The 24,467-nt window shown below is 45.0% G+C and overlaps 1 protein-coding gene and 1 long non-coding RNA gene across 11 annotated transcripts in view; both read left to right on the top strand.

Moving 5' to 3' along the window:
• The window catches only part of LOC308397534 (uncharacterized protein), a 29,295-nt gene extending 10,027 nt beyond the window's left edge, over window positions 1–19,268 (top strand). For 4 of the 10 annotated variants that reach the window (XM_080883483.1, XM_080883482.1, XM_080883484.1 and 1 more), the window contains 3 exons: window positions 11,850–11,955; window positions 16,293–17,645; window positions 17,971–19,268. In XM_080883483.1, coding sequence (XP_080739609.1) covers window positions 11,938–11,955; window positions 16,293–17,645; window positions 17,971–18,663 — 2,064 coding nt within the window. In that variant the 5' untranslated portion in view covers window positions 11,850–11,937 and the 3' untranslated portion in view covers window positions 18,664–19,268. The other 6 variants (XM_080883480.1, XM_080883478.1, XM_080883481.1 and 3 more) reach the window with 5 other exon arrangements.
• On the top strand, window positions 13,746–15,407 carry LOC308399333. The gene is made up of 2 exons (XR_013972128.1): window positions 13,746–14,882; window positions 15,350–15,407. It is a non-coding gene; the product is annotated as an uncharacterized lncRNA (long non-coding RNA).
• Window positions 19,269–24,467: the final 5,199 nt, after the last annotated feature.

Raw genomic sequence — 24,467 nt, forward strand, 5'->3', positions numbered from 1 at the left:
CTCTCTCCTGTTGCTACTTCAATCATGAAACTGATCAATGATCAGCTGATCGGCTTTTCTCTCTCATTTATTTATCGCCCACTTTGCTGGTCATGATGTCGGTTTGTATATGTGGTGAGAGGGAAACATGAAGATGAAACCAGGAGATGTTCTTACTGAATCATCAGAGCTGAACAGGTGATGGAGAAACAGGTTTACCTTTTAGGTCACATGAATGAGTTGAAGGGAAGTTATGAACTGTTTCTGAGAGACAAATAACACCAGGATCCTTTTCTATGTAGCTGACAGCTGATAACTGTGCAGGGGTGGATCTAGCAAATTTTTGCCAGGGGGCCAGGTAGGGCATTAACAGGGAAAGGGGGCACAAAGAAATACTTTTCTTTCTTATTCTCATTTAAAATATCTAGCTTTTATTAAATAATTATCTGAATCTTACAACCAAAGTTTTTATCTGACGTAAAATGTATAGAAATCATACATATACCAACAAAACTGTACATCACTGTCACAACAGGGTTTGTTTTCATTCAAAGGCTTTATGGCTTTAATACCTGGTGGGCCGGTCTCTAGTCAAAATGCCCGATTTTCTGTACCGGTCCAGCCCTGCAGGTTAATACTGGCAGTGTCACCATGCCAGCTGACTGTATTTCCTCATCAGCCAGTGTTGTTCTTTATCAATATTACCAAAGTTTACCATAAGGAAGCAAAGAAAGTATTTACTTGCTTTCAGGTTTTATTCAAATATTAGTCTTTTCATTTGTTTCCCCACTTTTTCCCTGTTTCAAAATCAAACACCAGTTTGTGAGAAGATTATCTTCTTTTTTTAATAGGCAGAAAAAGTTTTGCATTGGCATTGGCTAATTTGTCAATTGTTTGCTACAAATGTTCGTATTTTAATATTAAAAAATGTTTTTGCCCAAAACATATGTGCACTATATGTCAGTAAAAACACTATGCAAATATTGCTGTCCTTGAATGCTGAGTAAACACTGACAAAGCACTGATTGTATCTCTTGTACTTTATCAACGCAGTATCTAAAAACTTTGCACCGGAGTGGTTAAAATCTCATTCTAATAAGAGTTAAAAGCGCATTCGGTTATTAGGTTTACAGGATTATTGAATTATGGTTAATGGTTGGTAGAATTTTTTTTAAACATTATCTGCCAATTACATCTGCCACCCTTCTCCAAATCTGTGCCCCTACCTGGCCCCCCCAACAAAAATTTTCTAGACACGCCACTGCCATAAATGTAAGTTTATTAATAAAACACCATATTTCTGCCTTTTTATAAGGATATGAATTGTACATACAATCAATTTCAGACTCAACCAACAAAAAGCCTCTCAGAACAATATTTATATTGTAACAGTTGCTATTGTAATGCAGTGTATCACCACATGGCGGCGCCTCCTGTCTCACGACTGGTGTCACCCCCTTTTTGTTCTTCTTCGCACTCCTCCTGTAATGGATGCTCCCGTGTGTACGCGGACTAGTGTGCTCTTTAGTAATGTGTGGTAGAGGTAGCACTTTTATTTTTGATATTGTAAATAAATGAGTACTTTTTGGAAAGTCAGAAGCTGTTGCTCATTCGCTATCCACCTGCACACCTCCGCGGCTGGCTTCATCCACTGCACGTTACAACTGGCGCCCGAACTTTTTCCCCTTGGACTTCAGACGATTTTTGCATCCCGCCGAGGATTCTTCTCTTCTAGCACGTGAACTGTCTCGGAAATCCCCCCAGTTTTGCGGACGCTCGGACGTTTTCTCCCGCCATGGCCGCAGCCTCAGCTCAGGTGGGACCCGACTAATTTCTGGATACCGTGGTGTGCCGCTGCTCCACTTGGGAGAAAGAAAAAGAGAGAAGCTGACTCCGCGACGCGAATGGACTCCGTGGATTTGTTATTTGTTGTTGGTTTCGTCTTCTAAGGATTAATTCTTCTGTGGAGAGCCTGGACATGAACATTTCTGCTGGCTTTTCATTCCCCTTTCCCTCTGCTGAGACTGACTGTAGCACATGTAAGTGATAGCTTGGCCGACTACAACCGTTGGTGCTGGTCTTCGGCTCAGTATAACGAAACGACTTAAAACTAATCTTGCATTGAGCTCTAGTGTTGCAGACATGCTATTGTAATAACATGGTTCTGATCACTCCAGTCTAATTTCAGTTGTTGGGCGAAATTTTATATGTGGTTTTTCTAAATTTAATCTTGAACGCATTTTTGCAGTTTTGTCTTTCTAGTCTGACCTAACTGACTCTTTTACTGCTATATCAATAACTGCGCTGTGCCCTGGAGCGGCTTAATTTTTTTGAAATCGCAATGGCACACTGCCCAGACGACTCTGACTCAGACATGGAACTTACCTCGTTACCTATGTGCCAGATAGTTGAAAATGTGACTCCTAGCCTTAGCCAACAAGTGGTGGAGTTAAGAACTGAGGTGAATAAGCTTAGTGATTGTTTACGTGACTCACTGAACATACAGCAGAGTTTACTAAGGCAGTGGGACCAACTCATAACGGGGAACTCTCCCCCTCCTGCAGTCCCACAGTCTCCTGTTTTCCCAATGGCCACATCGACACCTCATGTTCATGTGATGGACAAAACTGAACCCACCAACAGTACCAATCCGTTCCTGCCCAGCAACCCATTCCAACCTACAAATCCTTTCCTCCCATCTCACTCACTTGAACTCAGCAGCACTTCCAGAGTGATTGCGGCAGCTTTACATCACGCAAAGCTGGAGCCTCCTGTGTATGCTGGGGACGGAAAAGTGCAACCTGAGGACTGGTTAAATGCAGTTGGCACAAACAAAGCCTCATTGAACCTAACTGATGGGCAATTGCTAAACGAACTGCCACACTTTCTTGCAAAAGAGCCCGGGAAATGGTTCAAGGCACTGAGCTCCCACATCACATCATGGGCTCAATTCTGTCAACTGTTTAAGACAGTTTTTCTGCCCTCCGACAACCAAGAACGCATCCTGAGAGGAATTTTGGATCGTGTTAAGGCTCAGGGCGAGCCGCTCCCAACCTTTGTCGCCCACATGTTGAGTGAGTTTGACAAACTGAAGAGCCCCCCACCTGAAAAAGACAGAATTGACCTAATTAGTAAACATGCTCTCGAAAAATACAGAGTTGCCCTGTATGGCGTCACTTCTGTAATGGACCTGCTGCTACGTGCTCATGAGCTTCACTCAGTGCTTGGACCACAAAGACCACAGCCTGCTTTATGTAGCAAAGACAACTATAAGCCTGAACCTTACTGCTTCAAATGCTCTCAGCCAGGGTTCACTACACGCACCTACCCAAACTATAACACCCAACCTCATTTGCCACAACGAACCTCGAACACCGCTAGGCATGGCCCAGTCCAGCCATTGCCAGCACCTGGCCCCTCTGACCCTGGCCATGAAAAGGTGGAATTAAGCAGCACCACATCCCAGCCACAATACAGGCAGTCGGGAAACTACAGGGGGGGGAGGACATTTCACAGAGGCCAACCTTCCCCCAATTACTAACGGAGCCTCACACGCCCGATTCACTACAGGGTGGACACAGTCTTGGACACTTGGAAGACAATTTTTCACAAGTCCACTGGAATACCCCACTAAGAACGAAAGTGAACTTCAATGCTTCATCTGTGGATGCCACCCTCGACACGGGTGCTTCCCTCTCGGCTGTACGAACAGATCTCATTCAAGTAAATGACTCTTACCCTAGAAACACAAGTGAGTGGAATGGTCCTGCAGTTAACCTCGCCAATAATGCTCCCTGTATCCCTGTTGGTGTTATTTGGCTCAATATTGGATTCATGAACAAGAACTTTTACCAGCGTTTTGCCATAATACCAGATTTGTCCTCTCCTTTCATTCTGGGGATGGATTTTATGGCAAGAGCTTCTGTTTCTATTCACATTCCCACTAGAACAGTCTACATTGAGGACATCCCCTGCCCACTCGCAGACGATGAAGAGGACCTTCAAAATGATTACTCACATTCACCTGGAACACTGATGTCTTTGGACTTGGTTCGCTCAGACTTAACAGCCAAACTGTCTGAAGCAAGTCTCTCAGAGAACAACAAGGATGCTTTACTAAATCTGCTCAGCAAGTTTAGCTCCTTGTTTGATGGTCAACTTGGTCGAACGGCTCTCACTGAGCACGCCATAGAGACTGGCAATGCAACACCTGTCAAACTCCCACCCTATCGCACGTCACCTGCTAAGAAACGTGTGATTGAAGAACAAGTGCAACAAATGTTGAAGGACAACATCATTGAACCTTCCACAAGCCCTTGGGCAGCTCCTGTAGTCATTGTAAATAGAGCGGCCACGGAACCAAGGTTTTGTGTGGACTTTCGAGGGCTCAACCAAGTTACCCGAAAAGACTCTTATCCCCTGCCTCGTGTAGATGAGTCTTTGGACTTTCTGGCAAGAGGAAAGTTTGTCTCGACATTGGACTTAGCGCGAGGCTATTGGCAGGTTGCTGTAGCAGAGGACTCGAAGCCTAAAACTGCCTTCATCTCTCACTGCGGTCTCTTCCAGTTTCGGGTGCTGCCCTTTGGGCTCTGCAACGCACCTGCAACTTTTCAGAGACTCATGAACTCTGTGCTTGCTGGCCTCATTTACAAAACGTGCGCAGTCTACCTGGATGACATTGTTATCGCCTCACCTACCTTTGAACAGCACTTAGTGGATCTTGAGGAGGTGCTGGGCAGACTCCAGGCTGCTGGCTTGTCATTGAAGCTCAAAAAGTGCCAATTCTGCCTCGATGAATTCACCTTTCTCGGGTACCGCATCACATCATCAGGTGTTAAGCCCGATCCGGACAAAGTAAAGGCGGTTAAGGAGTTTGATACCCCAACCTCAGTGAAACACGTCCGTCAGTTCCTTGGCTTGACTGGCTATTATCGACGCTTCATTCAGAATTATGCCCGCCATGCCGAACCTCTTCACGCCATCACCAGAAAGGACAATGCTTTCCACTGGGACGACAGCTGTCGAAGGGCCATGGACACTTTGAAGGATCATGTCACATCAGCCCCGATCCTGTCATTTCCAGACTTCAACCGTCCCTTTTCCATTCACGCCGATGCATGTGACATTGGTCTTGGGGCAGTGTTGATGCAAAAGGATGACAAGGGTCGTGAGTACGTTGTGGCTTTTGCTAGTCGCTCCCTTCACAAAGCTGAACTCCCCTACTGCACTTCAGAGAAGGAGTGCCTCGCTGTGATATGGGCTCTGGAACACTTCCGCCCATATGTTGAAGGTGTTCATGTTACTATCTTCACTGACCACAACAGTCTCAGGTGGCTCATGTCTCGTCAAAACCCAACGGGCCGACTCGCCCGCTGGTCACTTCGTTTGCAGGACTTTGATTTCACAATAGTGCACAAACCTGGTGCACAGAACAAAGTTCCCGACGCACTGTCACGCAACCCTTTGCCTCTGACCTGTGACAGGCCGACTGATCTTTTACCAGATCATGCTGTTATGGGCAGCCTGGACATTCGTACTCTGCCCCCCGTCATTCTGGCTGACCGTTCACAATTGAGACAGCTGCAGTTAGACGATCATGTCACAGGTCCACTCCTCAGAGACATTGAAGCAGACTCTCTGAACAGCTCGGACAATGCCACCTTGTTACAGTATGTTGTGTATGACTCTCTTTTGTATCACAGAGAACCCAAGTCCACATGTGCTTTGCACCCTTTGAAAGAGCTGAAACTGTTTGCCCCTACTTCCATGAGAGGCACCTTGCTGGACTATTACCATGACCACCCCACAGCAGGTCACTTGGGTGTTTCTAAGACATTGGCTAGACTGCGTTTTAGGTTTTTCTGGCCCAAAATGGCAGCTGATGTGAAACGCTATGTGATTTCATGCTCAGTGTGCCAACTCACCAAGCCAAGTCAGAAAAAAGCAGCCGGTCTTATGGTTCCCATTGTCCCCCAGATACCCTGGGAGTATGTGGGTGTGGATTTTGTTGGGCCACTTCCCCGCACCCCCACTGGTAATGCTTATTTGATCGTGTTTGTTGACTATTTGACTAAATGGGTTGAAGCCAGTGCTGTCAAAGAAGCTACATCTCAGGTAGCAGCTGGTAAATTCGTCACTGACATTTTTGCTAGGCATGGTACACCCACTTACCTCATTTCTGACAGAGGGTCTCCTTTTGTGAGTGAGCTTTTTGAACATGTTGTTTCTGCCTTAGGCTCGGTGCACAGACTCACTACGGCATATCACCCTCAGACAAATGCTACTGAACGCGTCAACCGGACTCTGAAAACTGCAATCCGCGCTTATGTAGGTGATAAGCACACATCATGGGACAAGTTTCTCCCTCAGATTTGCTTTGCTCTGCCTTACCCTGAGACTCTGAGAGCCTCCCTGCAGGAAGCTCACGACCACGCCAAAGCAGCTTTGGACTATAGCCATGACAGACAAAAACATTACTATGACTTGAGACATCGACATGCTACGTTTCGTGTTGGTGACCTTGTGAGAGTTAAGACGCACCCCAGGTCAGACGCTCAGTCTAACTTTACTGCTAAACTTGCACCACTGTTTCAGGGACCATTGTGTGTATCTCAGAGACTCAGTGATGTTAATTACAGGCTCACTTGGGTGGACTCCGGTGTGGATGCAGGTGTTTATCATGTTGTGAACATGCAACCGTTCCATACCTGGGACTCTCTCACTTCCAAAGAACATGCTGTTTCATTGCCTGCTGAGAGAGAGACCGCAGAGGGTCTGAACTCTGACTCTCAGGCCCACCCTGGCCCCCCTGCAGACACTGACATTGACTCTGAGCCATTCCCCTTTGATTTACCGGACATTGACTCTTCTTCTGGTGTGGGCGCTGTTCCAGAGAGTGTTTCACCCAGATCTGTCCAGCACCCAGCTGCTGGTGGACATTACAATCTCAGGCCCAGACGTTGCCCCAGAGTTACGTCTGGCTGGAGCAACAAAAGATGGACTAATGATTTTCACACAACCAGGCTTGATCTGAAGTGAAATGTTTTGGTTAAACCTGTTTGATGCTGTCTTGTTGCATTGCTACTTTGAGTCATGATATGTAGATATTTCTGTTTGCTCTACTTAATCCAGTTTTATAGATCTTTCGTGCGTTAAGGTTCATTCTTGGCATTTACTTAGAAAAAAAAGAACAAAAGAAAAAAGTGAAAAAAACTAAGAAAACTGATTTTCCACTGTACATATTCGTCTTATTTTCACCAATTTCATTTTTAAATTGTCTTTTGCCCTGCGTGTGTGCACCAATCTTAGCTGTAACCTCTATGTATAGGGTACTGTTAGGTGTGGTGTGTGCTTTTTCAGCTGTGTACGGCTGAGGACAGCCTTTTTCTCACCAGGGGGGGACTATGTAACAGTTGCTATTGTAATGCAGTGTATCACCACATGGCGGCGCCTCCTGTCTCACGACTGGTGTCACCCCCTTTTTGTTCTTCTTCGCACTCCTCCTGTAATGGATGCTCCCGTGTGTACGCAGACTAGTGTGCTCTTTAGTAATGTGTGGTAGAGGTAGCACTTTTATTTTTGATATTGTAAATAAATGAGTACTTTTTGGAAAGTCAGAAGCTGTTGCTCATTCGCTATCCACCTGCACACCTCCGCGGCTGGCTTCATCTCCACTGCATGTTACAATATGTTGATTTTTTTCGCCTACTCATATCATAATTTTTTTACTCCTGGTTCTGTATGTTCATGTTCTGTTCTTTTGTAAACTTCATCTGTTTGTATGTTGTATACTCATTGTGTTTCAATAAAGTTCGATTTAAAAAAAGGTACGTTCTAAACGAAGCTTCAGACGTCACTGATCACGTGACTCTGGCCAAACGAATCAAGCCTCGACACGGTGCTTCTGAAGCAGCGCGTTGATCTTTCTGACACACGCACCGGAGCGTCAGCTTCAAGCGGACCATCACTACGTCTCACATCTAAAGGTGTCAAGGTAACTTTGAACTGAGTTCAGTCAATCTGGAGTTTTTCCAAGTTTTCTGTTGCTCTCTGTGAGAGAAGAGCGTTAAAGGCGGGGCTCTCCAGAGTCCAGCAAAACAGGAAACAACAGCTGGGTGTGTGTAAGTGTGCAAACCAATAGAATGCATCGTGGTGGGGGGGGCATCACGGGCAAGAAAAAAATAAAATAATCGGTCGTACCCATGCTTCCCCGACGTCATGCCAGCGCATATTGGGAAATTCGTAGGCACCGATCTGTTTTCTATCAGCCATTTGCTGGGCGTAAGGGCGCCCTCCGTTTGCGAGGTGCACCTGCTGCTGGCGGCACAGGGAGGAGAGGGCGGGGCGGCGGGGAGTCTCTGGCTGGCTGGAGCGGCATCTAATAACCAACTCACAAAATAAAAACAACACAACAAACAGATATTATGATACAGACTTATAATCTGCACCGATGTTTTTTCTAAATTCTATAAAGTGAGTGCGAGAGCCCTCGGTGCGCCTGCGCACTGCTGAAGTCAAAGTAAACTTTATTTTCATCTCCGCTACAGACAGTCCAGCATATAGAGAGACGAGACGACGAGGCTGCAGTTACAGCGGTGCAAGTAAACAAACAATAAATACAGTGGGGCAAAAAAGTATTTAGTCAGCCACCGATTGTGCAAGTTCCCCCACTTAAAATGATGACAGAGGTCAGTAATTTGCACCAGAGGTACACTTCAACTGTGAGAGACAGAATTAAAAAAAAAAATCCATGAATTCACATGGTAGGATTTGTAAAGAATTTATTCGTAAATTAGGGTGGAAAATAAGTATTTGGTCACCTCAAACATGGAAAATCTCTGGCTCTCACAGACCTGTAACGTCTTCTGTAAGACCCTTTTCTGTCCCCCACTCGTTACCTGTATGAATGGCACCTGTTTGAACTCAGCATCTGTATAAAAGACACCTGTCCACAGCCTCAAACAGTCAGACTCCAAACTCTGCCATGGCCAAGACCAAAGAGCTTTCGAAGGACACCAGGAAAAGTATTGTAGACCTGCACCAGACTGGGAAGAGTGAATCCACAATAGGCAAGCAGCTTGGTGTGAAAAAATCAACTGTGGGAGCAATCATCAGAAAATGGAATACATACAAGACCACTGATAATCTCCCACGGTCTGCGGCTCCACGCAAGATCTCATCCCGTGGGGTCAAAATGATCATGAGAACGGTGAGCAAAGATCCCAGAACCACACGGGGGGACCTGGTGAATGACCTGCAGAGAGCTGGGACCAAAGTAACAAAGGTCACCATCAGTAACACACTACAACGGCAGGGAATCAAATCCCGCAGTGCCAGACGTGTTCCGCTGCTGAAGCCAGTGCATGTCCAGGCCCGTCTGAAGTTTGCCAGAGAGCACATGGATGATACAGCAGAGGATTGGGAGAATGTCATGTGGTCAGATGAAACCAAAGTAGAACTTTTTGGTATAAACTCAACTCGTCGTGTTTGGAGGATGAAGAATACTGAGTTGCATCCCAAGAACACCATACCTACTGTGAAGCATGGGGGTGGAAACATCATGCTATGGGGCAGTTTTTCTGCCAAGGGGACAGGACGACTGATCCGTGTCAAGGACAGAATGAATGGGGCCATGTATCGTGAGATTTTGAGCCAAAACCTCCTCCCATCAGTGAGAACTTTGAAGATGAAACGAGGCTGGGTCTTCCAACATGACAATGATCCAAAACACACCGCCCGGGCAACAAAGGAGTGGCTCCGTAAGAAGCATTTGAAAGTCCTGGAGTGGCCTAGCCAGTCTCCAGACCTCAACCCCATAGAAAATCTGTGGCGGGAGTTGAAAGTCCGTGTTGCTCGGCGACAGCCCCAAAACATCACTGCTCTCGAGAAGATCTGCATGGAGGAATGGGCCAAAATACCAGCTACTGTGTGTGCAAACCTGGTAAAGACCTATAGTAAACGTTTGACCTCTGTTATTGCCAACAAAGGTTATGTTACAAAGTATTGAGTTGTATTTTTGTTATTGACCAAATACTTATTTTCCACCCTGATTTACGAATAAATTCTTTACAAATCCTACCATGTGAATTCATGGATTTTTTTTTCACATTCTGTCTCTCACAGTTGAAGTGTACCTCTGGTGCAAATTACTGACCTCTGTCATCATTTTAGGTGGGGGAACTTGCACAATCGGTGGCTGACTAAATACTTTTTTGCCCCACTGTATAAGAAGAGTAAGAAAATAAATCTACACTTTAGGACTCGGGGTAAAGGATCAATAACAATTTAAATTTATAATTTACAGTTTGATGATTTAAAGTCTCACACAACCCGTCAAAAGGGGCGGGGCCGGCTGCTTCCAAGTAGAGCGCATTTCATTTATAATGATGTAAATCCAAGCCCATCATGGATTCACGATCTGAATCCTGGGTTGTGTGAAATCCCAGAAATCAACCTTAGACAAAGTGAATCTGTGAACTAAGGTGTAGGTCTGTTAGGTTAATTGTGCTGATCCTCGGGTTGGGGGATTTGTGTTTGTACTGGAGCGCAAAATTCAAACCAATGGAAGATGGACAACAAAAGTTCAAAGCCATCAGGTGCTCAGGTTAGAAAAAAGAGAAAAGATGCAGGTAAGCAGACGTGTGATTGGATAATGGCGGCTCATCCTGAACCAATCAGACTAAACTCCAAACAATACATTATGTTACAGATTTTAATATTAATTAGTCATTGTTACTTGTTGATTTGTCCTTTTCTCATTGTGTGACGAATTATGACGACTGTTTGGTAGCTGTTATTGTCTCTCTCTCTCTCTTCATGTGTGTTTCTCTGGTGAAACAATAGTTTTGTGTTAATGTTAGGGCTGCACGATTTTGCATAAAATGAGAATCACGATTTTTTGGCTTAGAATTGAGATCATGATTCTCTCATAACAATAAATAAACATAAAACAACAAATGTCTCACGTTTTGTTGTTGCAGCAAAATGTTGTCCTGCTTGAAATTCCGTCTCCACCGTTGCTCGACGCTGCGTGTACAGAGCAGGTAGTGCGACAATAGAAAAATAGTTGCGGGACGGCACTGTGTAGCGTTTGTCTAGGGTGTTGATCGTTTTCCTAAATCCCTCGTTTTGCGCAGTGTTGATGGAGCCATATCTTTGGTCAGGTGATAAGTGATAGCCTCCGTGATGTCTTTGTGCCTGCGGGAGTTCGACGTGTATAGGGAAGCGCTGTATAAGGTTCCCGTTATTGATGTTTGGGTGGTTGACCGGGACGGATTTTCTCCTGTCACTTTCTCGTCATCCCTGACGTGCCCTCCGTTGTTTTTTCCCTGCTAATTTTAGCATCACACGGCACAGCTTCTGTATCACGTGGTATAAGGCTCCGCCCTTGTCATTTGTTGAGCAGGAAGAGTGAGCGCTTGTTTTCATGCAGAGTATGTCCCGGATCAAAATGTGAAGTTTTACAAATCACCACTTCTTTAGTGAATATCATTTCAGTCTCAGACAATCTCGTTTCTCTTACAGAGGTTGAATGCACCTTCTGCGGATGGCGGTACCACACAGTGTGCGTGGACTTCCCCTGCACAGAAGGCAACTACAAATGCTGTGAATGCTAAATAAACAGAAACAAATGATCCCTGTTGTCTTTGCTTGATGATTGGTTTGAGTCTTGACAATCCACATTGCTGGCGTTGCATCTTTCAATGCCAGCAATGGCAGGTATCAGTGCTCAAACCTTTTGTGTTTGTTTCCAACAAGTTGCCCACCTCGGGAAACAAAAATGTGTTCTTTTACTTGTCAGATGAACATATGAGACACTTTGACTCTTCAGTGCAGTGTGGAGCCTAACAAAGATCTGTTTTGTGTCCCAGCTGATCAGCAGGAGGAGGAGAGTCTGACGGAGCAGCAGAGGAACATTTTCAGCTACTTGGACTCAGCTCAGCCACTACAGAGGAAACAATGAGCTCAACACAGAAGGTGACAGACAGAGCAGGACCATATGACCAAAGATATTTATCACCATATACATTTGAACATTTGCCATAACGATGTAGCTGACGATAGAATTGACAGCAGACAAAATACTTTACAGCTGCACAACTTTATTAAAAACCCATCAATGTATTTTCACTGAAACAAGCAGCTGTTGTTTATGTGCATTAAAGTTATATAAAAATGTAACAGTGCAAATGCAAATTCCTCGCTGACAGTTTAACCAAAAGGCGTTTCCAGTGGAAACTGGCCGACACATCCTGAGCATAACCATGTATAACATCCACTAAACTTCAGAAGAGGTTATACAGTCGTGGCCAAAAGGTTTGAGAATTGCATAAATATTGGAACCTGGAGAAGTTGCTGCTTAAGTTTTTATAATAGCATTTTGCCTGCACTCCAGAATGTTATGAGGAGTGATCAGATGAACTGCATCGTCCTTCTTTGCCATGAAAACGAACTTAATCCCCAAAAAGCCTTACCACTGCATTTCATTGCTGTCATCAAAGGACCTGCTGAGACCATTTCAGTGATCGTCTTCTTAACTCAGGTGAGAATGTTGGCGAGCACGAGGCTGGAGATCATCATGGCTCCCGATTCAGGTTCTGCAGCTTTAAAGTCCTCAAGGGCCGCGTACTCAAAGACCGCTAAGGCCGAAGTGCGAGGCTCGTAGGCTCGTGAAATGGGATGTCTAGCCTCCGTCGCGCTTCCCGGGTTGCCTAGCAACCATGATACAGCTGGAAACGTTTCATACAGCTTTGTTTGACAGAAATGAAGGAGAACATATTTAGTTCATTTGTTTCTTTTTATTTTATTTTATTTTATTTTTTGTGTCCCGTTTGGATCTTTAGCCATCAGAATTGTTGTCTTGAGGCCAAGAAAGATGCCAAGCGGATTTATTTTACCAAGTGGATCATCATGGCCTTGCCATATTGGTCCATTTGATTGACCTTTATTATAATTATGAATTTATTTTATTTTCAGTTGCTACAAACGGGACAGACATGACTGTGGGATAGGACAGGGGGAAAGAATGAAAGAAAGAGAGGGAGAGAAAGAAAACCAAAGGGGAGAAGAGACGGTGAGAGGGGGGGGAAGAAAGAAAAAAAAAAACACCTGGGTCACCTGTATGGAGAAAAAAAACAGAAGAGAAAGCAAACAACAAAGAGCAACATAATAAAAACAGCACCATCACAATAAACTAGCTAACAGTAGATAACAGTAGATACTAAATAATAAACGATATTGTGCAGCACGCAAGATAGACAGCGCACAGTGTGCTTTGAGGCAGCAGCCAAGAAAGCTGTAGTCCGCGTCTGTGAACACCTGTGTGTACACCTGTGTGCATACCTGTGTGGATCAGCATGCTTGCAGTCCAAAGGTTTCTCCATGTAACGATCTGCTAGGGAGTGTGGGGAGCCACAGCCCCGTCCACCAGGGTATGAAGCAGGTATGGAGGAGATCCAGGCCCCAGACATCCAGAGGCCCCAGAGTACGAGGACCCGAGGAGGACCACCAAAGGGGGGAGGAACCGTGCCACCCTCCTGGGAAGAGCTGAGTAGAGCCCCAAAGGAGAGGTCACCCCGCAGCTACGGAGCAGAGGCCAGAGGGGGTTGCAGTGGCGTGCCCGCGGGCTCTGCCGGCAGCCAGCTGTGCCAGAGAGGACCGAGCTTCAGGCCCAGAGGCCTGAGGGCATCCCAACCCCCGGGAAGGAGCCCAGCCGGGCCACAGGCGCCAGGCCCCGCCAATCGGCCACCAGGAGTGAGCCGGTACATACATGAGCGCCCAGCCCTAGTGGACAAGAACCACTAACACACCAATGTCTGAGGGCATCAGCCACCGGCAGGGAGTGTGGTGAGGGGAGATAGGCCTCCGTACTTTAGAGGGCCTGAGATGAACCCAGAGAGGTGGAGTCTAAGACCCAACCTGACATATAGACACAGACGTGCATTCCCACCCCATATGCACCACCAAATACTCGGCACTCACCCAACGTGTAGACAGACACAAATAGACACTGCACAGACAGTCGCACTCCCCAAACATACTCTATATCCCAGGTCCAGGTACCCCCGCCCTCAGAGGGGCAAGCCGCACCTAGACCCAGGAGATGTAACCCTTCTCTCTGGGGTGGAGGCAAGCGGACCACCTCCTTATCTGCAGTAGCAGGGAGGCCCCGCATCCCAGACCCCAGTCTGAAAGCCAGCCCTGACGGCTAACAGAACCGGGGTGAGTGAAGACCTCACTCATTTGTTTCTACATGAGCTCTGTGTGATTTGATGAGTATCTGAGGCTGAGACCACAGGACTGTGAAACATGATTGTTGGGCTTCATTTCTGTGCTGAACAGTTGTTTAAGATTAGCTGTAAATAACAATTAGCTGATGTTGTTCATGAGACTGAACTCATCTCACTGTGGTAATGTAAATATAATATGGCCAATATTATAGTTATTATATTAATCACTTCACTCACAGACAAGTATCTGTGACAGTGTGTATACAGATGTATCATATATAAGAGACAAATATTGTTCCTTCAGTATGTTGGCATTATTACATTTGGCTCAATGCTTATATGTGTAAAAAGCAAATGTAGGAGCTGTGATAACTGTGTCTGATAGAATGAAGAGTAGACTGATATATGAAATATATAGAGGTTTTATATAAATAGTGTCAAGTCAAACCGAGTAGGAGGTGGAGAGCCCTGAGGAAAAAAAAGTAAACGTGACAGACTGGAGGGCGGAACTAATCTTGTGTCTGGGTTTCTGTCGGGAAGGAAAAAGAAGGCGAACTGGGGAGCAACAGGAAGTTGCCACTTTCGGGAAAAGCCCAGCATAATTCTTTCAATAAGTTGTTGCCAACATGAATATTGTGTGGAACTGAAGTATCTACAAAGCCAGGGAGGCAGCCGGTAAGGGAATGGTTGCTGACTATGGTAAAAGACTTTGAAGCGAGTTGCTAAAGAATCGCGGCTGCCGCTAGCTTACGTAGCATTAGCACTGTGCCGTGAGTTGGTTGCCTGTTTACGAGCGGCACCATTGTTTATTGTTGGTCTGCATATGGAAGACTGTTAATGCTTGCATATGGTTAAGAGAAGCTGGTTATAAATACTATTGTTATTGCTCAAGTTCTAATGCAGATTGATTATTTAATTTAGCACTTTAATAGAAAGCAGTATTTCTCAAGGTGTATGTACAATTGCTAGTGAATTACATAATTTGAGCATTTAAAAATACTCAAGTAAATATTGTACTACAAAGCTTGCGCACTGCATTGATGTGTTTAAAAAAGAAAATGTGTTTGGGATTGTTTACAATATTTGCAGATGTGTGATAACAAACATAATTTGTATTTTGGTTTTTTGGTTTGTATTTAAAGGTTTTTCACCTATGGCTGACTGTGGCCGAAAAGAAGATTAAAGAAAAGGAAAACAAAAGATCTGCCTGGTCATTGAGTGAAACCCAGTTAAACACCTGTGGTAGATGCATCAATCCCTTTCAAGCGGGGAAGCTGCACAAACTTAGAGAGCTTGACAAATAGAGTGATGTGTATATATAAATAGAGGTTTTATGGAGATGCCATCCTTGTGTTTTAGTGGCAAATAAATTTGGCAGTCATCGGCATAACAATGAAATGAGATCCCATGCCTTCTAAGGATAGAACCCAGAGGCAATAGATACAGTGAAAAGAGCAGTGGCCCTAAAATTGAGCCCTGTGGGACGCCGCATGACAGAGGAGCAGAAGACGATTCGTAACCGAGAAGGCTGACAGAGAAATATTATTATTATTATTATTATTATTATTATTATTATTATTATTATTGATTGCTTATATTTGAACAATTGTGAAACCTCACTGTGGATGTAAGAGTGAAATTATGTGGATATCTTGAATCCACTTTATTGTGTAATATTTTATGTGAGTATTTGACGGAAGACGAGCAACATCTGTTGTGGAAGCTAACGGGGTTCCTTTAGAATAAACAAACATAGGATTTATTATCACTGAATAATTCTGTATAAATCTATACAAATTATAGAAATATGTAATAGGAAACAACAAAATAATCTAAATTATAAAATTGTGTGTGTGTGTGTGTGTGCGCATGATTTTAGTGTTTAAACAGTCATGAATTATCTTTAACAGCAGGTTGGATGTAATGTGTTAGAACTACCAGCAGGTGGGGATAAGAGACCTTTAAGGTGTTTGGTGCCACGCTCCACCTTCAGGTTTAAAACTAGTGTTAATGGAGTTTGAAGGTTGAGTTTGTTCCACGACTGCATTTCACTCACTGCCTCTGTTTGTATCTCTGTCACTGCAGGACCAACATGGAGCCAGAAGTCAGCGCTCTCAGGAGGCCGACAAACCTCACAGAAGAAAGGGAGAGAAAAAACACACCTGTGACGAGTGTGGGAAGGGTTTTACTGTGAGGGCTAATCTAAAACAGCATCAGGTCATCCACACTGGAGAGAGACCGTTCAGCTGTGACTTGTGTGGAAAGTCTTTTCCCTGGATGCGTTGCCTAAAACAACACCAACTCATCCACAGTGGAGTTAAAGCGTACAGCTGTGATCAGTGTGGCAGAGCTTTTACTCACAGTAGCAGCTTACAGAGTCATCTAGTTACCCACTCTGGAATTAAGCCATACAGCTGTGATCAGTGTGGCAGAGCTTTTACTCAAAGTAGCAGCTTACAGAGTCATCTAGTTACCCACTCTGGAATTAAGGCATACAGCTGTGATCAGTGTGGCAGAGCTTTTACTCACAGTGGCAGCTTACAGAAGCATCTAGTTACCCACTCTGGAATTAAGCCATACAGCTGTGACGAGTGTGGGAAGGGTTTTACTGGGAAGGCTTCACTAAAACAGCATCAGGTCATCCACACTGGAGAGAGACCGTTCAGCTGTGACTTGTGTGGAAAGTCTTTTTCCTGGAAGCGTTGCCTAAAACAACACCAACTCATCCACAGTGGAGTTAAAAAGTACAGCTGTGATCAGTGTGGCAGAGCTTTTACTCACAGTAGCCACTTACAGAGGCATCTAGTTACCCACTCTGGAATTAAGGCATACAGCTGTGATCAGTGTGGCAGAGCTTTTACTCACAGTAGCAGCTTACAGAGTCATCTAGTTACCCACTCTGGAATTAAGGCATACAGCTGTGATGAGTGTGGGATGGAGTTTACTCTGAAGGCTTCACTAAAACATCATCAGGTCATCCACACTGGAGAGAGACCGTTCAGCTGTGACTTGTGTGGAAAGTCTTTTTCCTTGAAGGATTCCCTAAAAAGACACCAGCTCATCCACAGTGGAGTTAAAGCGTACAGCTGTGATCAGTGTGGCAGAGCTTTTACTCGTAGTAGCACCTTACAGAACCATCTAGTTACCCACTCTGGAATTAAGGCATACAGCTGTGACATCTGTGGAAAAACTTTCAACCGGAGAGGGAACCGAAATACACACCTACGCATTCACACCAGACATGATGTGTACTGCTGTGAACAGTGTGGCAAACAGTTTACAACAGACGCACACCTACAACAACACATGTTTACTCACACTGAGGAGAGGCCTTATCAATGTGACCTGTGTGAGAAGACTTTTAAAGCTCCACGTCACCTGAGACGACACCAACAGATCCACACCAGAAAGAGACTCTACAAGTGCAGCTACTGTGAGGTATGTATTTATATTGTTATCTTGTCATTTTAGCCTGACTGTTTGGAACAACTCTGCTCATTAAACTGTGTTAGCATGTTAGCAATTCTACTGCATGGAAAAGCAGCTCTGAGTGATTATTCAGATTTTCCTTTCAGTTATGATTTTAGTATTACTGTAGTATTATGGTGGTAGTATTGTAGTTATTGCAGCCCAGTAAACTGAGTGTGTTAACTGAAACAGTCAAATGTAGTTGGACGTCTGCAGAGATGCTCTTTATTTCAGGCAACGTTCAGGATACAAATGTTGAAGGACTGACTTACACTGTCTTTGTGTCTTTGTTTAGAAGCAGAGCGACACAGATGGATCCAGTTCTCAACCCTGTCATCACTGTGGTGGTGGGAAAGACTTTCATTGTGACCTCTGTGGAAAAACTTTCAGTCAGCAAAAGACCCTAAAAGTACATCAAAGTAGACACACTGGAGACAAACTGAAATACTGCAAAGAATGTGGGAGAAGCTTCACCACACCAAGTGAGTTAAAACGACATGAACTGATTCACAGTGGGGTTAAAAAGCACCTCTGTGATCAGTGTGGGTCATCCTTCACCACTGAAGGTCAGCTTAAATCACACAAAGGAGTCCACACAGGAGAGAAACCACACAAGTGCAGACACTGTGAGAGAAGCTTCTCACAGTCAGGTAATCGTAACATTCATGAACGTGGACACATGGAAGGAAACTACATCTGTGACCAGTGTGACAAGAGCTTCAGGAATCTCAGTTCATACTCTGCACACAAACGATCCCACGTTACTAATAAACTGTTTCACTGTTACCAATGTGCCCAAACATTCACCTCATTGTCTGCTCTGTGCAAACATCAGCGCGATCACTCAGGGCTGAAATCACTCCCATCACTGGATCACAGTGAATCTGAAGACACAGAAAGATCCTCTGGTTTCTGTGTCAGACTCAAAAAGCTTGAGATCAGGCTCCACAGAGTTCAGATAGAATCATTTAAACTTGTGTTGAACTGAACTGGTTGCTGGGCTGAACTTCTACATAATACAGATCTACATGGGATCTTCTTTTCTGTTGTTTTACTGAGTCAGTTTTGTCCTTTTTTCTCTGTCCTGGTTTTGCTCGTCTGTAAATGATTGAAACTCAGTCAAATAGTTCATTGTTCTCCAGCAAAACGTTTTGGAAACTCATGTTTAACCTTTAAAACTCTGACATGTTTTAGCACACAAGGCTTCATCGGGGAGTTCACTCATGATTGGACCATGAGAACAAAGGTTTTTAGTTCTTTCAAAGAGAGTCTTGGAGATGTTTGATGTTTCTGTTTTTCTGAAACCACCTGAAAGAAAAACAATTTTTCTTGCTTTATGTAGTGTGGAAGTTTTTAATGTTTCTTCATCTGTGATGTTCTTGAATGTGTTCACGTGAAAATGGTACAAATAAACTGTCCTTTCAGCTTTAGCTCCTAATTTATTCATTATTTATGGATGTAGCACAGCAGCCGTCTCTTGATTAACACATGGAGGGCTCGGGATCTGATGGTGTCGTCTCCCTAATTTGCCCACTCAGTAAATCTCACTCATGGCCAAGAAATTGAAATAAACCTTGTTTCCCTGCTGGATAGTGATCCACTGTAACTCTGCTCCTCCTTCCTGTTTAGGATTTCTGTGGCTGAAGTAAAATTCCCTCCATCCATCACTTATCCCAGCTAACCCAAAGTGAAATAAAGTTTTGCTGGTCTTAAAAAAGCATTACAATAATGGGCATTACCAATGCAAACTGAATGATACAGAAGATGAAAGAAGAGACTTTGATCAGTTAATAAAGCTCATGATCTGGATTCATTGTGGCTGCTACACAGATACTTCTGGGTCACTTCTCTCAGTTAGGAACCTTCCTCACCAAACTGACTGTTGGACCACACCCCTGGTTTCATGAGAAATTGTTTCAGCCATGATTTCTCTTCCTGTATTTCAGAGTAAAGACTGAAGTGACAAATGGAAGCATGTTTAAAAACACAATGTGAGAGAGACGTTGAGGTCCTTAGAAGTTACCCTGGGTTTTTCTGTCACCCTGCTAGATGTTACACACCTTGTTATTGGACTGATTTCTACTGCTGGACTACTCCTGCGGAGAGTAACAATACTCTTACTAATTAGCTCCCTTTCACACCTTTGGGGATATTTATTTTTGTGTTTGCAGCGCTGTGAGCCAGAACAGCGAGAGAAAAATCTGCAACAGCGACGAGCCGAATGCTTACGTGAATCGCAGCAGCTGCACATGTGCTACGCTGAATTAGAGGATATCTTTGCTCTGGATTTCTATTTCTACTTTTTCATTTCTATATGATTCTTCTTGCATCTAAACAAAGATGATTCAATTTGCTAAATGTTGATGGCTCTTCGTGCTCAGGTGTAAATGAGACGTAATATTTGCTCTTGGTTTGGTTCTCCTGTACAGAACCTTGCAGTACAACAGAAACCTAAAAACATTATTTGTAGTTGTTATTCTTAGTTGTTCTGCTGCCTAAATACCACAGGGTCTGATTATGAAGTTATTGAGCTGCACATACTTTACGACCTGCTTAAGTTCGAGGTCACAGCGTCTGTAGAGCAGCTGGAACATAATGAAGTCTACAAGGTTAAAGTTTTCTCTTCAGTTATTGTTCTTTCTGCTGCTTGGTTTGATGGAGCTGAGAGCTTTTGTTTTTATTATTGTTATTATAATTATCATTAATATTTTACTCTCTAGAAGCTTTAAAATAGTGTTTGTGTTTGAAAAAATTGATTTAAGAATTGAACAGAAACATCTGTCCTTCTGAAAATCGCCCAAAGGCACGGAGACAAAGTCAAAGGATGCAACCTGTAACTTTCTCTTCCTTCATGTCAGGACCATCATCCATGATTTATATAAAATGCATATAGCAACAGTAGCACTTTAGTTTGGACTTTATGATTTCTGTAACTGGAAAATATTATTTTGTTTAAAGACAGAAGTGACCGCATAGTTGCAACATCAAAGGGAAATATTAATTAATTAGCATCAAGTATATTTGTTGCTTAAGCGTTTGCACTATAACTTAAGTAGGATTATAACTTTTAAGGAAGGAAAGATTTCAGATATTTAGTTCACTGCTTCAGTTATTTTATATGAAATTAAAACATTTACGTTGGTCAAATATGATGCTCTAAATCAAATAAAAGTTTGAAAATAAATGATGTATTTTTAAATGCTGCAACAAATGTTCACAAAAAGTAACTATAATTAAAACCAGTTAAACAAAATCAAATGTTTGAATCATGCTTAACCAAATGCCAGGCTGGAGAGCTGAACCTAAAGTATACGTAGAAAGATTTCAACATCTGAGCAATTTTTAATGTTTTTATCACATATAAATGTCACAGCAGTGGGTCCTGGCCCAATGCTTTGTGTTTTTGGTTTTCTTTGACTCTTGTTTTTCTTGGTTTTTGTTCTTCTTATTTATCAGGCTCTCAGTAATCTTAGTTCTCCCTCCCTCAGTGTTCATTTCAGCCTGTGTTTAGTTTCTGTTCCCGTGTCCCACGTTTCATCGTTTCATGTCGAGTCAGCCCTGTCTCTCTGTTTCCTGTGTCTCCCCAGTCAGCCCCGCCTCCCTCGGGCACTCATGTGTGATACAGAGTAATAAACCTGACTACATTTGCTACACTCTCCTTATTACCTGTTACTTTAAAATTCATACACTAATTATGTCTGCCCATCTCTCTAATGTGAAGGTCAAAGGTCAACATCCCAGTGACATAAGAATAATCCCAAAGGGGCAAAGGCAGCGGTTAATTTAGCACATTTAGCATTAAGGGTACAGCAAGGATATACTTTTACTTATTGTGGCAGGGGTGGGGTCTCTGGCCTGCTGCAGTGGAGGCTGGTGGCGGGACGTTGGACGGCACAGGTGAGGGTGATGGAGCTCATGACTCTCCCCTTTATAGTGACGGAGGAGACTGGCGTGGGGGAAGCGTGTAGTGGAGGAAGCCGAGGAGAGAGCTGGTTTCTGGCTACAAAGACGGCGTCAAACCAGAAAAGATTGCTTGTGGTCAAATGTCAAAGGAGCTTGCAAAGAAAAGCGTCTGGACTTCTTTAAGTTACTTGAAGACGTTTCACCTCTCATCCGAGAAGCTTCTTCAGTTCTAAGGTCAAATGGTGGAGAGTCCCAGATATAAACCTAGTGGGAGTGACCCCCCACAGAGGGACAAAAGGACCCCCTGATGATCCTCTAATCGCCTGAGCCAAGGTGTGAAACTGGGTGTGGGCCCCAATCAGCCAGAGTTTCGGGTGTGTTCATTGTGAAACCTGGCCCCACCTTATCATGCGAATTCCTGAGATCAGATGGCCCAGGATGTGAGTGGACGTTAAGGCGTCTGGGAAGGGATCTCAAAACTGGATTATTGACGGCAGAGAGTTGATGTCGTAAACTCCGCCTCTGTTCAAAGATGGTCGCTCACAGTGGACATAGATGCTTCTTTCACTCCTCTTTCAAACCATCTGTCCTCTCCGTCCAAAATGTGAACATTGGCATCCTCGAAAGAGTGTCCTTTATCCTTAAGATGCAGATGGACTGCTGAGTCTTGCCATGCGCTTGTGAAGTGGCTGTTTGGTCTCTCCAATGTAGAGGTCTGGGCATTCCTCGCTGCACTGTAGAGCATACACCACATTGTTAAGTCTGTGTTTTGGCTTTTTGTCTTTCGGGTGAACCAGTTTCTGTCTGAGCGTGTTGCTGGGTCTGAAATACACCAGGATGTCATGCTTGGAGAAAACTCTCCTGAGTTTTTCTGATACTCCGGCTACATAGAGGATGACAATGTTGTTGCATCTGTACTTCGTATCCTCCCTCGCTGGTGTCTGATCTTCTTTTCTGTGCCTCTTTGCTGACAGAGGCTCCTTTGACTACGATGACCTGGATGACTGAGAACCTTCACAGACACTTGTGGTCAAATAATGTGTTTTGCAGCACGCAGGACAGACAGCGCACAATGTGCTTTGAAGTAGCAGCCAAGAAAGGTGTAATTTAAGTCTACGAACAGTGAACACCCGTGTGCACACCTGTGTGGCTTGTATTCAAATGGTTTCCACATGTAATGGTCTGCAAGAGGATGTAGCGAGCCATAGCCCCGTCCCCCAGGGCATGAAACAGGCATGGAGGAGATCCAGGCCCCAGAGTGCGAGAGCCCAAGGAGGACCACCGGAGGGGCATCTGTGCCACCCTCATGGGAAGGGCTGAGGATCCCCAGACGAGGCATCACCCAGTAGCCACCGAGCAGAAGCTAGAGGGGGCTGCACCGGCGTGCCCAACGGCTCCGCCGGCAGCCAGCTGTGCCAGAGTGAACCGAGCCGCAGGCCCAGAGGCTGGAGGCCCGAGGGCCCCCTGCACCCCGGAGGAGGCCTGACCGAGCAACAGGCGCCAGGCCCCGCCAGGTAGCCACCGGGAGTGAGCTGGTACATACCTGAGTGCCCAGCCCCGGACACCAAGAACCACCAATGCACCGACCCCTGAGGGCATCAGTCACCAGCAGAGAGTGTGGTGAGGGGAGATAGGCCTTGGAGGGCCTGGGAGTTCCCAGAGAAGTGGAGTCTAAGACCCGACCTGACATATAGACACAGACAAACAGGCACACACAGACACAAACATGCATTCCCACCCTCATGCACACATATACAAACATTCAGCACTCACCCAACGTAAGGACTGACATAAATGGACATGTACACACAATCACACTCCCCAAACATACTCTATACCCCGGGTCCAGGTACCCTCGCCCCCAGAGGGGGAAACAGAACCCAGACCCAAGAGATGTTACCCTTCCCCCTGGGGTGGAGGCAAGCAGACCGTCCCAGGCTCCGCAGCAGCAGGGAGGCCAATCGGACAGCCAACATCTCCTCCCAGCCCCCCCGCCCCAATGGCTAGCAGAGAACGGGGGTGTGTGAAGACCCCATACCTCCCTCCTCCCGCTCATGTGTAGTGTTGCTGCGTGTTTGTCTAAAGTGCATTTAAAACTAAAAAATGGTGCTGCTGCCAGAGAGCAGCAGGTGTTAGCATGGCCCCTCCCGAGAACCCTCAATGTCTACATGGATTTAAAATTGAGAGGTGGGCACCAGCGCCAGAGGTAGGTTTGAGTACACAGACCGTCCACTGGACGCCGTTAACGTGCCCACCCTCAAGGCCCTATATATATGTGTGTGTTATGAGAGTGTAAGTAATGTGGATGTCTAAGTTGTGAGATAAAATTGAGGCACAGGTGGCCAGAAGGGGAAAGAGGGGAGGGGGGGGGGGATGTCTCACCTGCACCCCTGTGACACACCTGCACCCCAAGGCCCTACCTGTGTGGGTGAGTGTGGTGGAGCGGGAAGAGGGAGGTAGCCGGGGATGGGGAGGAAAAGGAGGGAGGGGAGGATGCCCCTCCCTAGGGCCAGCTCCCCCGCTGACCCCAGTAGGCACCCCCGTCCTCTGGTACCCACCAAGGCAAGGGAGCCCAGGTCCATCCAGACCGGGGCCTACGGTAGCACTGCCAAGCCCCACAGGACCCGGGGCAGCCCACCCTACCCACCGCAGAGGAAACTGTACCCACCCCAAAATGAACATATTTCAAGTAAACAGCTGGACTGATCAGGTCCAAACACAGAGTGATAAACTTGTCAAACAGCTGTCATATCTTTATATAGAAGCTCTTTATAAATGCTGCTCACTGCAGTCTGTTTACTAATAATGTCAAAGTGTTAGAAACACAGAAACATCAGAATGGTCTTTGTTGACAGAAACCTGTCTGGGATCCTTTGTTGTTCTTTTGAT

Source organism: Rhamphochromis sp. 'chilingali' (assembly GCF_963969265.1).
Source record: "Rhamphochromis sp. 'chilingali' genome assembly, chromosome: 1".
Lineage (NCBI taxonomy): Eukaryota > Metazoa > Chordata > Actinopteri > Cichliformes > Cichlidae > Rhamphochromis > Rhamphochromis sp. 'chilingali'.